At 41.4% G+C, this 17,501-nt stretch overlaps 1 protein-coding gene across 11 annotated transcripts in view; it reads left to right on the top strand.

The window, feature by feature from the left end:
- The window catches only part of PDS5B (PDS5 cohesin associated factor B), a 270,172-nt gene that overhangs the window by 114,209 nt on the left and 138,462 nt on the right, over window positions 1-17,501 (top strand). For all 11 annotated transcript variants that reach the window (XM_059684439.1, XM_059684448.1, XM_059684441.1 and 8 more), the window contains 3 exons: window positions 8,213-8,353; window positions 10,539-10,654; window positions 15,855-15,949. In XM_059684439.1, the coding sequence (XP_059540422.1) occupies window positions 8,213-8,353; window positions 10,539-10,654; window positions 15,855-15,949 (352 nt within the window). The remainder of the gene's footprint in view (window positions 1-8,212; window positions 8,354-10,538; window positions 10,655-15,854; window positions 15,950-17,501) is intronic.

Here is a 17,501-nt window from a genome sequence, read left to right as displayed (position 1 = left end):
AGGGCCGATCAGGGGGTTGGGGCGCCGCGACTCTCACACTCAGGGCAGGGCCGATGGGGAGGTTATGGCTCTACCCCATCACACACAGAGTAGGGCCCGTGGGGTGGGGGGGTTGGGGCGCCGCACCCTGTCACACACAGAGCCGCAGGCGATCAGGGGGTTGGGGAACTCCCCGCTATCAGGCACAGAGCAGGGCTGATCAGGGGGTTGGGGCGCCTTCCCTTATCAGGAACAGAGCAGGGCAGATAGGGAGGTTGTGGCCCCACCCCCTGTCACACACAGAGCTGCAGGGCGATCGGGGTTTGGGCGCTGCCCCCTGTCACGCTGATCCCGGTGCTGGGAGGCCTCGTGGCTCCGCTGATCCCGGTGCTGGGAGGCATATTACTATATAGGATAGAGGCCTGGTGCATGGGTGGGGCTGGCTGGTTTGCCCTGAAGGGTGTCCCGGATCAGGTTGGGGGTCCCCACTGGGGTGCCTGACCAGCCTGGGTGAGTGGATGATGGCTGTTTGCAGCTGGTCACACACCCTTCAGGGTGGGGGTCCCCACTGGGATGCCTGGCCAGCCTGGATGAGGGGATGATGGCTGTTTGCAGCTGGTCACACACCCTTCAGTTTGGGGGTCCCCACTGGGATGCCTGGCCAGCCTGGGTGAGGGGATGATGGCTGTTTGCAGCTGGTCACACACCCTTCAGGGTGGGGGTCCCCACTGGGATGCCTGGCCAGTCTGGGTGAGGGGCTGAGGGCTGTTTTCAGGCTGGGATTGAAGCTCCCAACTGCTCCTTTTTCCTTTTTTTTTTTTTTATTCTGGGCCAGCTTTAGCTCTGAGGCTCCAGCTCTGAGGCTTCCGCTTCTGAAACCAGGTATCTGGTTTGTTTCGGTTCTATAATCGAAACTCTGTATCAGCTCCAGCTCCGAGATCCCGGGCTCGGTGAAAGCAGGTTTCTGGGGTTTTGTTTAACTTCTATATTTGTTACAATGTTTTTTAAACTGCAGGCTCAGAGGCCGGCAAGGCAGGCGGGGAACGTTGGTTTCCTCCGTCACTGAAGCAAGCAAGCCTCATGCTAGTTTCAAGCTGCCTGGCTGCAGGCCGCCATCTTGGCTGGTAGTTAATTTGCATATCTCGCTGATTAGCCAATGGGAAGGGTAGCGGTCATATGCCAATTACCATGTTTCTTTTTTATTAGATAGGATATGAAGATCTAAAAATTGACGGCTAGTATGGATGGTATTGATTTGGTAAAAGTTGACTGTCTTGCCTTTCCTGAGTGAAATTCCATATAAAGCTACCTTTTCTGAGAAAGGGGAATAATTCCAATGAAATGAGCCCTTTCAAAATCACCCCAAATCTACTTATTTATGACTAGAGGCCCGATGCATGAAATTCATGCAAGAGTAGGCCTTCCTTACCCGCCCCCCGCCCCACTGCCTGCACTGGATTCCCTCTGGCACCTGGGATCCCGGCTTCCCTCAAAGCCCCAGCTTCGTCTGGAAGGACCTCCGGTCTAATTAGCATATTTTACTTTTATTATTATAGATTGACAATCTTGTATTTGTTTTCAGATTAAATGTATTCCAACACATGGGTTCACTCATAGAAACTTACTGTATGTTATATTTCTCCACAATTCTGTGAGTTGCACAACTCTAGATGGGACTATTCATTGTATTTCATGTATTTCATTTGTTCTTTTTGGAACAAATCTAGAACATTGTATAGCAGTTCTGTCTCTCCATCTACTTTGTGCTTTCACTACCTTCAAACATGTAAATGATGTAAATCTTTCTTTTTGAAAAAAGTGAGAAAGAAAGCTTTTTATAATTACTTATGTACTTAATTTTACTGAAATTGATTGGAGACTTTTTCTTGTACTATACAAAAATTAATTCAGTATATAAGCTACATCATGAAAAGATGTACTTTGAAAAGTAACATACTTTAGACATCAGTATCTTGGCAGATCCCAATTTTTGTTTCTGACTATGGCCTTAAATGATTCTAAGCACATGATGATTAGGAAAAATGTATTTTACTTATAAATTGTTTCAGAGGGTAAACTTTCAGAAGCTGGAGAATCAAATTATGTAACTTATTTTAATAGCTCTAAGATTGACAGCGAACTCTAAATGTTGATTTCTGTAAGTTTTATGTAAGTCTTGGGGAGTATATTGGTTAAATTGGGTGGATTGAATTTTTTCTTTATTGAGTTAATGGTATTTGAAGTGTGTAGACCAGACTTAAACATTCTTTTGCCATGGCCCATTAGATACACTAGGTGAGGTCCTCCTGGTGATTACTTATTTAAATTAGTATTGCCAAGCTTGGGTGTTTTTTAGGGAAACACAATTTTCTTTGATACCTTTTTCTGGCATAAAAAGAAGAAAATAACGCCATACCATGTTAATATCTTTTCTAGAGTTGGATAATCAAAGAAAAAAGTTTCAAGATAGAATAGTAGTATTTGTTGGAGGCAGGTTACTGGGTTCCTTATAATATACTTTCAACATTTGTGCATACTTGAAAATATTATAATAAAATTTAAAAGGAAAATAAAAGGACTAAGATAGAACTTTTAGCCATCCCAGATAAATCAATGTAAAAACATTTTCTTAATTACTTATACCTTATGTTATATTCCTGCTCTTAGTTCTTGTCTGCAAAAGTAGAATCCCCCCATCCATACTTAATCTTGTTATATCTTTATCAAAAGCTGAGGAACAGAATTAGTAGAATGGTCTTAGAACACTTTCAGTTACATATTTATTGCAAGTACTTTGTTATCTCTCTTTCTCCTGTTTTCTTATCCCTTGTTTTATTTGAGGATTAGCTGAGAAGTTAAGAATTACTGTTTTTTTCTTTTCTTTGTAAGATTTATTTTTCTGCCCCACACCTATATATGTAAAATTACTAGAATTCTAGTGAATTTAATTATCTTGTAGTAGGATAAAATGAGTATAGTTTTAAAAATTATTCTTAAGCTTTTGAACTTGTATATGTAATAGCCATTATTTATTTACCTTCCTGGTTGAAAATTAGCAAAAATGGAGGTAGGATACTAAGATAATAATAAACCCACTTTTATTCCTTTTTTATTTTTGTCTTTTTCACTCTTATGTATAGACACATTCACTTTTGTTCTTTATAGATAGTGATTTCTGCATATGTAGACCTTAAGAAATGACTGTGGTGTTATAGATTATTTTTTAAAATAAAAGTTGTAACTTGACGACTCAGAATTCTAACTAAAAAGCATCTACATTAATAAAAGAGAAAAATGGTAATTGGCGTACGACGCTACCCTTTTCATTGGCTAATCAGGGCTATATGCAAATTAACTGCCAACTAAGATGGCAGTTAATTGCCAACAAAGATGGCGGTTAATTTGCATATGTAGGCACAATGCAGGGAGGCGAAAAGGAAAGCAGGAAGGAGCCCCCTGCCACTGACAGTCATCGGAAACCCAGGGGGGAGCTAAGAGCCGGATCGGAGAATCAGGCGCCTTTGCCTCCCTGGCCAGTGATAGCAGGAAGTAGGGGTGGAACCAGCGATGGGAGCTGGGCACGGTCGAAGCTGGCAGTCCCGGGAGTTAGGGGTCCCTTGCCTAGGCCTAAAGCGGAGCCCACGATTGCGGGGCGCTGCAGCTGCGGGTCCCCGCTGCCTGGTCCGGACGCCTCAGCCAGAGGCGTCCTGCAGGGGCAGGGGCGGAGCCCGCGCGATCGCCGTGCCACCCGCTGCCACTGCGGTCCCCGCTGCCCAGGCCGGACGCCTAGACCAGAGGCGTTAGGCCTGGGCAGGGGCGGAGCTTGCAACCGCAGGGAGCTGGGGGTCCCTACCCAGGCCTAATGCTTCGGCCAGAGGTGTTAGGCCTGGGCAGGGGCAGAGCGGGAGATCGCAGCGCTGCTGCCGCTGCGGGTCCCCGCTGCCCGGGCTGGTCGCCTCTGCCAGAGGCATTAGGCCGGGGGAGGGGCGGAGCCTGCAACTGCGGGTAGCTGGGGGTCCCCTGCCCAGGCCTAATGCCTTGGCCAGAGGCGTTAGGCCTGGGCAGGGGCGGAGCCTGCAACTGCGGGGAGCTCGGGGTCCCCTGCCCAGGCCTAACGCCTTGGCCAGAGGCGTTAGGCCTGGGCAGGGGCGGAGCCTGCATCCGCGGGGAGCTGGGGGTCCCCCGCCCAGGCCTGACACCTCTGCCGGAGGCCTCGGGCCTGGTCAAGGGGCCGATCCGGTGATTGGTGATCGGAGGGTGATGAGGGTCAACTCCTCTGGCTGAGGCATCAGGTCTGGGCAGGGGGCTGGGGGTCCCCTGCCCAGGCCTGATGCCTGGGCCCTGGGCCAGAGGCATCAGGCCTGGGTGGGGGGCGGAGCTGGAGATTGGGGGGATATGATGGTCCCCTTGCCCAAGCCTGAAGCCTGGGTCAGAGGCATCAGGCTTAGGCGGGGGGTGGAGCAAGTGATCAGAGGGAGATGGGGGTCCCCTGCCCAGGCATGATACCTGGGCAAGAGGCCTCAGGCCTGGGCAGGGGTCAGAGCCAGTGATTGGGGGGAGATGGGGGTCCCCTATCCAAGCCTGACACCTCTGGCGGAGGCGTCAGGCCTTTGCAAGGGGCCGATCAGGCGATCGGAGGGTGATGGGGGTCTACGCCTCTGGCCGGGGCATCAGGCATGGGCAAGTGGCAGAGCCAGCAATCGGAGGGGTTTCGGGGTCTCCTGCCCAGGCCTGACACCTGGGCCAGAGGCATCAGGCCTGGGCTGGGGGCAGAACCAGTGATGGGGGGAAATGAGGGTCCCCTGCCCAGGCCTGACGTCTCTCAGAGGCGTCAGGCCTGGGCAAGGGGCCGATCCTGCGATTGGAGGGTGATGGGGGTCAACGCCTGAGGGCTCCCAGTATGTGAGAGGGGGCAGGCTGGGCTGAGGGACACTCCCCATCCCCTTCCCCCACCCAGTGCACGAATTTCGTGCATCGGGCCCCTAGTATATATAGATACATGTATATATATATATATATATATATATATTTTTTTTTTTTTTAATTTAAATAGTACATAATGACAACTCAAAAACTTTCCTACATGGATCACTATTTAGTAATATCATTTTTCACCAGATCATTTTAATCAGACGTTTTAGGGGACAGCACAAAATTATTTTGTTATACTGGAAAAATATATCAAATCCATTTTGATATAGGTAAAATTTTATTAAATTGCTTAGTCTTCCTTTGCTTACAGTTAAATCTGTAAATTGGGATTAATAATACCTGGGGTCATGGTAGAGACTGTTAAACAGTGAAAACACTTTTGTAATTAAAATTAAATGCTTAAGTATGATGTAGAATTTATTACTGACATTACTCATACTCCTTTCATTAAGAAGCAATTGTTATAAAATAATTTAATTTCTAGTATGAATATTAGCTACCTACTTGTAAGTGAAAAATGTTTTTTGAAAGGCAATACTTAATCAAATCAGTATTCGCTTCCTCCAATAAATTGTAAGCCCTCATGTAGGGCATGAAGAAGACTGACTTGGTCCTTACCTTTATGGAGATTATATATATGTTAAATATATGTTTTTGATGGAATTTGTAAGAAATAAACTAAGGAATGATTTTTTTTTTAAAAAAATGAGCTTTTTCTAGACTGATAGAAGAGGATGGTTTTACCACCAACGTGGCCATATTGTAAAGGACTATTGTTTCTTGTTGTTGTTAAGGAAAACTAGATTTACTGTTTTTAAACAATTGAAAATTTGTGAGTTGAAACAACAAAGCTGCTTTATTTTCAATCTAAATGAGAATTTAACTTTTAATGTCATGAAGTTCTTTTCCCACAAAATGGATAAAAAAGGAGGGAAAGCAAGTTATTTTTAAAACCAATAAAGAATGAATAGTAAAACAGAACTTGTTGTTTTTTTCCCCTGCATGGCTAGGTAGTTTGTACAGGTTTATAGATCTAAGAAACTTTGTTAAGAATGACCCAAGAACTAAAATAAAGCAGAAGAGACAGAAATGTGAAGTCCTTGACATCATACTTTTCATATAGAAAGCCTAATTAAACCAGGTTGTGTGTTATAACTGTCACAAAGAGAAATGATTAGGGCAGCTTATTTGGTGTAAAGAATCCTTAACTGCTTCTTCCAGAAGACAAGTTACTGTTGAGAATATGTGGTATATTTCCTGGGTTAATTTTTACATATTTGGAAGAGTTTAAATACTTAAGAACTTGATCATTATGTCATGTGTTGTTACCAGTTTCAGTAGTGGTATGATCTGAATGTGGGAACTAGAGTTGGCTGCTTATAGAAAATAAATTGTTCAAATTTGGATTTTCCTTGTGTTTATATGTGCTTTTAATTGGATTTAAATTTGTGCTATAAACCTTGTGTATTATTTTATTTTGCTTATGAAAATATAAATGACAAAAAGGATTAGAAAGAGGTTTTGCATTAGCCTATATAATAAAAGCCTAATATGCAAATAACCGAACAGCGGAATGACCAGTCGCTATGACATGCACTGACCACCAGGGGGCAGATGCTCAACGCAGGAGCTGCCCCCTGGTGGTCAGTGCGCTCCCACAGGGGACCTGCTACTCAGCCAGAAGCCAGGCTCAGGGCTGGCGAGCGCAGTAGCAGTGGTGGGAGTCTCTCCTGCCTCCTAAGGAGCAGGGAGCCGAGCCTTAACATGTTAAGCACCCAGCCTGTTTTGTCTTCTGGACAGAACATATAGTGTCAGTCACTGGTGACTGATAGGGCGCTTTATGTGTTAAGGAGCATCAAGCAGGCAGATGGTAAGGAGCAAGGGCTCCTGGACTGCAAGAGGACGCAGGCCAGGCTGAGGGGACCCCCCCTCCCCACCCCAGAGTGCACGAATTTTTGTGCACCGGGCCTCTAGTAAATACATAATTAAATATCTTAAAATGGGATCAGCTCTTACTGTGATGGTGTAAGGCTTTGCCTTTTATGCTATTGTCTACTATACATGTTAAGGTGAACGAGAAGTCATCCCTTATCCTTAAGGAATTATCTAGTAGAGGAATTAAGACAACTTATACAGGATAAAATATAGTAAGACTGTTATGAGGAATAAAGTGTGTTTGGTAGTAGGGTGTTTATCAATAATGCTATTTTAAATTGTGTATAAAGTGAATTCCATGTTTTATCTTTTCATATAGCCTGTAGTGTAAGCATGTCAAACTCAAAGGCTAACACGGGCCAAATAAACAAGTTTTAAGTTTATGTGGGCTGCAAAAAAAAAAAGCTTCAATTTTCATAGAAACATAGGTTTATTTCAATAGAGACATGCTGAATACAAAAGGCTAAAATAAATGAGTAATCTATACTAATAAAAGGGTAATGTGCTAATTAGACCAGATAGACTGGATATCTTCCGGATGTCCTTCCGGACATCCTTCCTGACAAAGCCAGGGCCTGGGCGAAGCCATCTGGGGTTCCGGGTACCTGCAGCCAGCCCGGGCGAAGCCGCCCGGGTCTTGGTTGCCTGTGGCTGGCCAGAGGAGGGAAGCCTGGGTCCCAGGTGCCAGAAGAAAGCCGGTGCCTGCAGCCGGAGGAAGGAAGGTCTACTCTTGCATGAATTTTCGTGCATCAGGCCTCTAGTCATTAACATAAAGTAATAGAATATTTTAATAAAAATTAATATTTTTTCTTGAACATTAACTTATCAGACACTGAATAACTGCACAAATTAATAAGCGTAACGCAAATAAACCTATTTTTCTTGTTCTCCGAAAGCAAAATATTTCCTGTTGCACACACCAAACAAGTCAGTCCAAGATAAATGACATGGCAATTGGCTGCTAAAATATTCACTACTAGTATTAGTGGAGCGAAATGGTGCTCCTGCATGTAAGGGAAATGAATGCAACATGGTTATAGTAATCAGTCATTAGAGAATGTTGTAGTTCGTTATTAATAATTATATATAACAGGATATTGTAAAAATTAAGTTATGAAATTTTTATTAAAACGTTTCTTACATACTGTTATATTGGCTGGGCTGCAAAAATATTTCTTGTGGGCCAGTGCTGCAAATTTGAAATGCTTGCTGTAGTGGTTTCCTCCTTACTGTTAGAAAATGTTTTCATATGCCTACTTTGACTTTGTATGAAATGATAATGAATTTAATTGAATAATAATTACAATTTTAGAAAGTTTATTTTATCTGTGGTGTTTCTATTAATATACAATTTTTTTTTCAAAAGTTTTTTAATCAGGTTCTGATGCTTGGGAAAACGTCTATCAGCGATTTGTCAGAACATGTCTTTGACTTAATTTTGGAACTCTATAATATTGATAGTCATTTGCTGCTCTCAGTTTTACCCCAGCTTGAATTTAAACTAAAGGTAACTATTTTAAAAATAATATGCTTCAGTCAACTAAATTAGCAAAGAGCATTATTTGTGCCTTTTTAATTCTTATAATGGTTTTATCTGAGGATTACAGAAGTAATGGTATATTATTATTATTTAAATTACATATTTATGCCTTGCCTATTTGTGTATCTTGAATGCCCATCATGATTTCTAGCAAATAGTAGCTGCTTAGTTAATTATTGGAAGGATGGTATTTTTTTCAAAATATTTTCCAGATAAATTCTAGGTTGTGACTCAGTTTTAAGATCATAGCTATATATTAAGCTAATGTTTTCAAGTTTATAGTAGTTCCTGAAACCCCTTGACTGGGCTATAAAAATAGTTTAGGCTCTGTTATCCACGTCATGTGAAATATTTTCCCTTTGTGCATATTATCTTATACATTCCTGTGTTAAAAGCACCTCTGCTTTTCATCTCTTAAAAGCATGTTCCCATTGACTTGACATTATTGGTTTCACTTGCAGATTTGGGGGATATTCTTTTTTTCTTTCAAATTATTATAGGAAAATTAAATAAAGCTTTTTATAATTAATAATCTTTGTGGATCCAGTGTACCACACAGAAAAGTTCTTATTTCTGTTATATCGTTTGTTTCTAAAAATTTTGATTTGTCTTTTTAAAAACAACAAAATAAATAGTCTATTTTGGTGGTGTAATAATTCTTGTTTTATTCTTGGGTGCATTTTTGGTATATTTGTTAGGTGAGTTATTTGATTTACCTGCCTCCCTACCCCCCTTTTTTCATGTAGTTAGCATTTTGATGAGGCGTAGGCAGGCATACCTTTAATTATTTATTGGTCTGATTTTCTCTAATAAAAATATTGAATACTCTAAGAAATGTAAAAACAAGGAATTATCATCCCTACTTTCAGCAAATCTAACATCTAGTATGAAAGGAAGAGGAAAATTTAATCCAGATCTAATAAAAGGCCAGACATTATAAGTGTCACAAAAGTTACAAACAGCATACAATTGAAGCAAAAGAAACATCATGCAGAAGCATATAGAGGTAGGAAGGTGCTGGGTCAATTTGTAGAACACAGGGAATTACAGTTGGATGGTAGCATAAAGAATATTTAGCAGTCCATCGCCTTAACCACTCGGCCACCTCGTCTCCATAAGAATATTTAAATCATTCCTGGCTGCACATTAAAATCTTCAGCTGTGGAGCTATAATAAACAAGCTCATATCCAGGCTTTGAACCAAACAAGTTGATCAGAATTTCTGGCATAGGGTTCAGGCATCGGTTGTTTTTTTTGTTTCTGTGTGTGTGTTTTGCTTTTTTATAGACTTAGAGGTCATTCTAATGTATAGTCAGGTTTGAAAATTACTTATGTGGAAGAATAATGAGATAGTAGAGATGAGTTAGGTCATATTATGGGAGCTCTCAATGCTAGGCTGAAGAATTGGTTTAAAATTTTTAAAAAAATCTATAATGCTGTTCACACTTTGAATATCAATGTGGTGGTGGTGTTTTTTTAATATTCTCAATTGTTACATATTCAATTCTAGAATTGTGCTGGCTTATCCATTTAACCACTGTCATCTGTAAGTTACCAAAATCAGTAATAGTAAAATTGAGTTCTTGTCCCCGGAGTACCCACAATATAGTGTAGAAAACAAATTTTAACTTTTGCATGTCCAAGGCTTCATCATATTATTGAACTCTGTTATGAATATGGTATATGAACATGAACTAACTCTCCTACTGAGAGACTTCAGCATATATTTATTCCTACAAAGAGCTTAACCAGGCCAATCATGTGGAATTCTCTGTTTACTGGAAGGCTTGTCCTTTATCAGTGTTTGTTCTTAAAAACCACAAATAGTTTTTCACGGGTTTGATGCAAGTTAGTTTTTGAATTTGACTTTGAATGAAAATAAACCTCAATTGTAAAGGGAGAACCTCTAACATTCACTCAAAATTTCAGCTGTATTTTCATGTAGGAAGTACTGCTTTGATGTAATTTGAGATGATTAGAGCATTGATGATTTAATCTTGTGAGAAGTATATTGACCATTTTTATATATAATGTTTCATCTATAACTTATGGAAAGTTTTCTGTGCAATTGGAGGATAAGAGGAATAATGAGAAAATTATTCTGAATATATCTACTTCATGTTTTTAAAGCTATGGTTGTGTTTTGTTTTAGAGCAATGATAATGATGAACGCCTGCAAGTTGTTAAACTACTAGCAAAAATGTTTGGGGCAAAGGATTCAGAATTGGCTTCTCAAAACAAACCACTTTGGCAGTGTTACTTGGGCAGGTATATGATTTTGGTGTCCCTGTTTAAAAGTCATGTATGTTTATATCTACTTATATCCCCTTAAAACACCATTCACATTTAAGTTTATTTTCTGAAACCAAAAAATGAAGTTTTATGTTTTGGATTTTTTGAATGCTGATAATGATTAGTCACATTTACAATTTCCCTTTTGTTTTTCATCTTATCTTGTCCTCAGTAATTTTTAAAAGATGATACATTTAAAGTTACCTCACAAAGTATTATAATCATGAAATTAAAATGTATTACTATATAGCAGTAATTAATTCTACTAAAAATACATTAATTTGAGAGATAGCTCCTCCACAAAATAATTATATCTGGTTAGATTATTCAGAGATACATATTTAAAGACAGTCACAGAATGAGTAAATGAATGATTATGTATGTTCCTCCTCCTAGCTTTTTTCCTTCCTCTTTTAAAGAAATGATAACCTATGTTCCTCATACACTTTTAATGATCCACAAACCTCCTGAAATTGGTTGCAAAATTTTTAGTGTGTTCATTTATTTCTCTTTTCTGGAGAAGGGTTCATTTCTTTATGTTTCTAAAGGTATCCCTGACCTTGAATATATTAAAGTCACTTCAGGTGCCCTGGCTGAAACCAACTTTGACCCCAAGGATAAAGGATTCCCTCCCCAGTCCCCAAATTACTCTTGTAACAAATAACATAATTAAGTCATTAATAGACAAATAAGATTTAAAGACTTATTCTATTTCCTTTGTATTAGAATATTTTTTTATTTATTTAACTAGGGGCCCGGTGCACGAAATTCGTGCACTGGGTGTGTGTGTGTGGGGGGGGGGGGAGTGTCCCTCAGCCCAGCCTGCCCCTCTCACATACTGGGAGCCCTCAGGCGTTGACGCCCATCACCCTCCAATTGCAGGATCGGCCCCTTGCCCAGGCCTGACGCCTCTGTCAGAGGCATCAGGCCTGGGCAGGGGACCCTCATTTTCCCCCATCACTGGTTCTGCCCCCAGCCCAGGACTGATGCCTCGGCCAGAGGCGTAGACCCCCATCACCCTCCGATCGCTTGATCGGCCGCTTGCCCAGGCCTGACGCCTCCGCCAGAGGTGTCAGGCTTGGACAGGGGACCCCCATCTCCCCCTGATCACTGGCTCTGGCCCCCGCCCAGGCCTGAGGCCTCTGGCTCAGGAATCATGCCTGGGCAGGGGACCCCCATCTCCCTTTGATCGCTTGCTCCACCCCCCGCCCAAGCCTGACACCTCTGACCCAGGCTTCAGTCCTGGGCAAGGGGACCATCATATACCCCCAATCCCCAGCTCCGCCCCCCGCCCAGGCCTGACGCCTCAGCCAGAGGAGTTGACCCTCATCACCCTCCGATCACCAATCACCGGATCGGCCCCTTGACCAGGCCTGAGGCCTCCGGCAGAGGTGTCAGGCCTGGGCAGGGGACCCCCAGCTCCCCGTGGTTTCAGGCTCCGCCCCTGCCCAGGCCTAACGCCTCTGGCCTAGGCTTTCGGCCCGGGCAGCAGGGACCCGCAGCTGCAGCGGCCCCGCGATCGTGGGCTCCGCTTTAGGCCCAGGCAAGGGACCCCTAGCTCCCGGGACTGCCAGCTACGACTGTGCCCAGCTCCCATCGCTGGCTCCACCCCTACTTCCTGCTATCACTGGCCAGGGCGGAAAAGGCGCCTGAAACTCCGATCATGGCTGGGGGGCAGGGCAAAGGCGGCCCCAGGGCCGCCTTTGCCCTGCCCCCCAGCTCTTAGCTCCCCCCTGGGTTTCCGATCACTGTCAGTGGCAGGGGGCTTCTTCCTGCTTTCCCTTTCGCCTCCCTGCATTGTGCCTACATATGCAAATTAACCGCCATCTTGTTGGCAGTTAACTGCCAATCTTAGTTGGCAGTTAATTTGCATATAGCCCTGATTAGCCAATGAAAAGGGTATCATCGTACGCCAATTACCATTTTTCTCTTTTATTAGATAGGATCCTCACCTGAGGATGTTTTTTCCATTGATTTTCAGGCAGAATGGAAGGGAGGGAGGAGAGGAGGACAGAGACAGAGACAGAGAGAGAGAGAGAGGAGAGAGGAGAGAGGGAGAGGGAGAGAGAGAGAGAGAGAGAGAGAGAGAGAGAGAGAGAGAGAGAGAGAGAGAAAGATTGACGTGAGAGACACATTGATTGGTTACCTCCTTCATGTGCCCCAACTGGGGCCTGGAATCAAACCTAAAAGCTAGGTACATGCCCTTGACTGGGAATTGAACCTGAGACTCTTCATTCTGTGGGCTGATACCCTAACCCCTGAACCAGACTGGCCAGGACAATATTTTTATTTTTGTTACCACTTTTCTTTCTATCTCAATCCCAGAATTGTCAATGAATTATGGTAAATTTTTATCTCTTTAGTTTTAGTTTTCTAATTTTTCAAATGACTATATAAGCCTTTATCAGTACTTGCTAAGTGCCAAATTCTTAATCTGATTATCTCCTATAGATAAATAATAACATTTAACAAGTTATATTAAACTAACAAATATTAGCCCATTGTCATTTTGAGTTTTATTTTAGATACTAGAGGCCAGTTGCAGGAAAATTCCTGCAACAATAGGGCTTCCTCGGGCCTATTCCTGCAAGAATGGGGCTTCCTTCTCTGCTGCCTTGTGCCCTCCCTTTGCCACTTTGCTCTCGGCTCCCTCCCTTCTCTGCCACCTGGGCTCGCTCCCTTCTCCGCTCCTTTGCTCCCTCGCCAGGTCACGGATCCAAGGCCGGATACCGTGGGCAGCATCAGGCGCTATTGGCCCCGCCTCGCCTGTCAGGGGTCAGGGGCTCGGGTCCCGCGGGCAGCGCACGGGCCCTGCCTGCAGTATGCAAATTAGCCACCATCTTTGTTGGCTGTCAATTTGCATATCGTGCTGATTAGCCAATGGGAGGTGTAGCGAAGGTACGGTCAATTACCATGTTTGTCTATTATTAGATAGGATTTTTTTCTTTAAACACAGTGGAAAGTTCTTGATTTGTAAAGCAAAATATTTTACAAGTGTAATTAAATTATGACATTCAATTTAAAATCCATTTTGTTTAATGTGTTAAAACAAAAACACAATTTTTACATATAGACATTTAAAGTATATTTTTAAATCAGGACTTGGATTACCCAGACTTTATAGATTTTATGGAAGAAAAATCCTAATTTAAATTTATATCACCTTTCTATTACTTTGTAATTTTTTCTTTTACTTGTAATAACATAAAATTTCCACATTGTTACCAATTTCAAGGAGCTGGACTATTTCTTAAAGATAATTTATTTTATTTATTATGGCTGTATGGTACATGTTTAGTTGAGAAATGGTAAACTGGACCTGGATTCAAAACACTCAAGAAATTTTATGAGACTATAGGTTAGAATTTATAATTTTTTTTTTTATAAAATAACTTTTTTCTAGTAATAAGCTTTTATGAGTAATTTGGTGCTTATTTTGAAGCCTTCTTATTTTCTTCTTTATAAAATGCTAAATTTTGTGTGTTATAATATTGGGCAATACAAGATTTGGAAACCTTTAATCTTACAGAATTAAGACATGAAAATAGCAAGTGGAAAATTCTCACTTCACTTTAATGTTTTTGTTTATTTTTTTAAAGATATTTTTATTGGTTTCAGAGAGGAAGAGAGAGGGAGGGAGGAAGGGGGAGAGAGAGAGAGAGAGAGAGAGAGAGAGAGAGAGAGAGAGAGAAGAAAAAACCATCAGTGATGAGAAACAATCGTTGATTGGCTGCCTTCTCCCCACTAGGGATTGAGCCCACAACCTGGGCATGTGCTGTGACCTCCTGGTTCATAGGTCGACACTCAACTACTGAGCAACACCGGCTGGGCTTTTTTTGTTGTTTCTTAAGGTTTTTAAGTCACTTTTATAGTCCATCATGAACTATTGTATATAGGCTTTGAATATCAATGTTTAGAGACAATTAGAGATCATATGCTTCCTGATAGAGGAACACAATGCCATATATAAAGTAGTCTTCCTAAGAAAAAGAACCTAATATGATCATTTTTATATGATCATAGCCATATGAACTTAGAAGAAAGGGGAGCCTGTTAATTGATATCAGAATGATAAAATTAGCAAAATTTTAATTGGGAAAACACTGTACAGAAACAAAAAGCAGTTGCTTCACCAAATTATAAGGAGGGGAAAAAATGAAGGAAAAATATAAAATTAAAAGATACTTAAATGACATATCAACCAAACTTGATTTTTTTAGAGATGTTAATGTATTACATTTCCATGTAAAAATTGGCTTTGATATTAATGGGTATATAATAATTGTGATTGTTAACTGGATAGGACTAATTTGGGCACAATTATAATAGAGTCACGTAAAATAATATGGGTTGAGTATACAAGGTTACCACACATTTGTGAATACCTCTATATAAAAAAGACTACTTTGAGGAATAGTTTTCTTTTTAAACACAGTATGAGATTTATATGATGTATCTATGAACTATGTACACACATTATACTTTTATAAACATATTTTAAAGTATATTTATAGAAAAAAATTGTCATTTTAATTTTTGTATTTGAGTCAAATGTATATTTAAACATACCCTTGTAAAGTACATAGTTATCACAGGAGATTGTTCTAGTTTAATAAGGAGGCTTCAAAACATTTATACACATACTAGAGGCTCAATACATGAATTCATGCATGGGTGGGGTCCCTCGGCCTGGCCTGTGATTGGGGCAGATCAGGGCATTTTGGGGCCATCTCACCCAGTCCTGATCAGGGCCAATGGGGGCCAGCCGGTTGGGGAGGGACCGTGGGAGGTTGGACCAAGGGAGGTTGGCCGGCTGGCCGGCGAGGGACTGTGGGAGGGCTCTAGGGTGTGTCTGGCCCAGTCGCCCCGTCCCTATCAGCTGGACCCCAGCAGCAAGCTAACCTACCAGTCGAAGCATCTGCCCCTGGTGGTCAGTGTGCCTCATAGCAACTGGTTGAGCTGTTGACCGAATGGTCGACTGATTGGTCAGACACTTAGCATATTATGTTTTTATTATATAGGAGGATAGTATATCAAAAACTTTGATAAAGTCTCCTGGTCCACTTCAGATTATCCTACATAAATTTTAATTAGAGAAATAAATATAAATTGATTGCAGATTAAACAGATATGTTTCTCTAATTTTAAAGATCACTGTGCCTTTATATTTTATCAGGTTTAATGATATTCATGTACCAATACGCCTGGAATGTGTAAAATTTGCTAGTCACTGTCTCATGAACCATCCTGATTTAGCAAAGGACTTAACAGGTACTGTATACCCATAATAACAAATATTTCTGGGTGCTCTTTGGTGAAAAAATCCATTTTAAATATTTGGGGGATAAATAATCTTTTTTTGTTTCTGTTATAGGTGAAGTCTTGTTTCAATTTGTCATTATCAGAGTTACTTTCTGAAGCTAGAATTTTTACCTCCTAGGCTAGAAGCACCTATAAAATGTTGGTTTTTATCTGAGACAATTTTAATTTTGAAGTTTAAGGATATTTTTAGAAATATTTCAGGCATTTGGATTTGAACAGGTCTTGACTATGACTAAATTATAATACAGATTTTAACATTTTCCAGTATTTTGAGAACTTAGGGTAGAGTCATTATTTTGTAAGCTAATTTAACCATCCTAAAATGAAAGTAAGGTTTTTGGAATCTATAATTATAAGGCAGTTCCGAACTTTATATTTATGTAGTAATGAGAAATCATGGCTTTGACTATTATTGTTTTACTAACTATTTTAAAGTTATGGAATAGTTCAGAAAATATAAATGAATATAACAGCTATTATGTCTGCCTAGAAATGTTAGCATTTTGCTACATTGGCTTAAGACATTTTAAAAAAGAAAATAAATTTTACATTTAGTTAAAATGCCCCTCACAAACTATACTCCTTTCTTCTACAGAGGGTAACCACCCTACTAAATCTGGTCTGCATCCGGTTCATGTTTTTCTGTATATGCTACATGTGTATCTTTCCATAAATTATATATATTATTGTCATATGCCTTAATATTTTTATTTAAGTATTCTTTGAATCTGATGTAGTTGAACTTATTTCTGCTTTCTTATTTTTTGTTCTACTTTCCATGCCTTTTTCTTGCTTTTCTGTTTTCTTCTCTTTGCTCAGCTGATTAGCTTGCTTTCTTCTCATTTTTTCCCTCCATGTGCTTGGAGGTTAACATTCACTTTTGTGCTTTCAGAAATGCGTAATAGATTAATGAAATCTGTAAAGTTAATCAAAATTCTCCCATATCTTTCTGATCAGTCAAGGACCTCTGAAAGCTAAAATTCTGAACACTCTTCTCATTTGTCACATGATTGCTTGTTATTTAGTTACTAGAGGCCTGGTGCACAAAAATTTGTGCACTGTGGGGGGGGGCCCTCAGCCCAGCCTGTGACCTCTCGCAGTCTCAGACCTCTCGGGGGATGTCCACCTGCTAGCTTAGGCCCACTCCCCGGGGAATCAAGCCTAAGCTGGCAGTCAGACATCCCTCTGGCAGCCTGGCAGCCTCGGGGGATGTCCACTTGCCAGTGGGGAGCAGGCCTAAGCTGCAGTCGGACGTCCTTAGTGCTGCTGAGGAGGCGGGAGAGGCTCCCGCCACCACCGCTGTGCTGGCAGCCGTCTGCCTGGCTTGTGGCTGAGCAGAGTTCCCCCTGTGGGAGCACACTGACCACCATGAGGCAGCTCCTGCATTGAGCGTCTGCCCCCTGGTGGTCAGTGTGTGTCATAGTGACCAGTCATTCCTAGTCGTTCTGCTGTTAGGGTCAATTTGCATATTACCCTTTTATATAGGATAGGATTTATTCTT

The sequence above is a fragment of the Myotis daubentonii genome, chromosome 2 (assembly GCF_963259705.1).
Source record: "Myotis daubentonii chromosome 2, mMyoDau2.1, whole genome shotgun sequence".
In the NCBI taxonomy this organism is placed as follows: Eukaryota; Metazoa; Chordata; class Mammalia; order Chiroptera; family Vespertilionidae; genus Myotis; species Myotis daubentonii.
The sequence above is the reverse complement of the archived record's forward strand: the minus strand, read 5'-3'. Positions and strand labels throughout refer to the sequence as shown.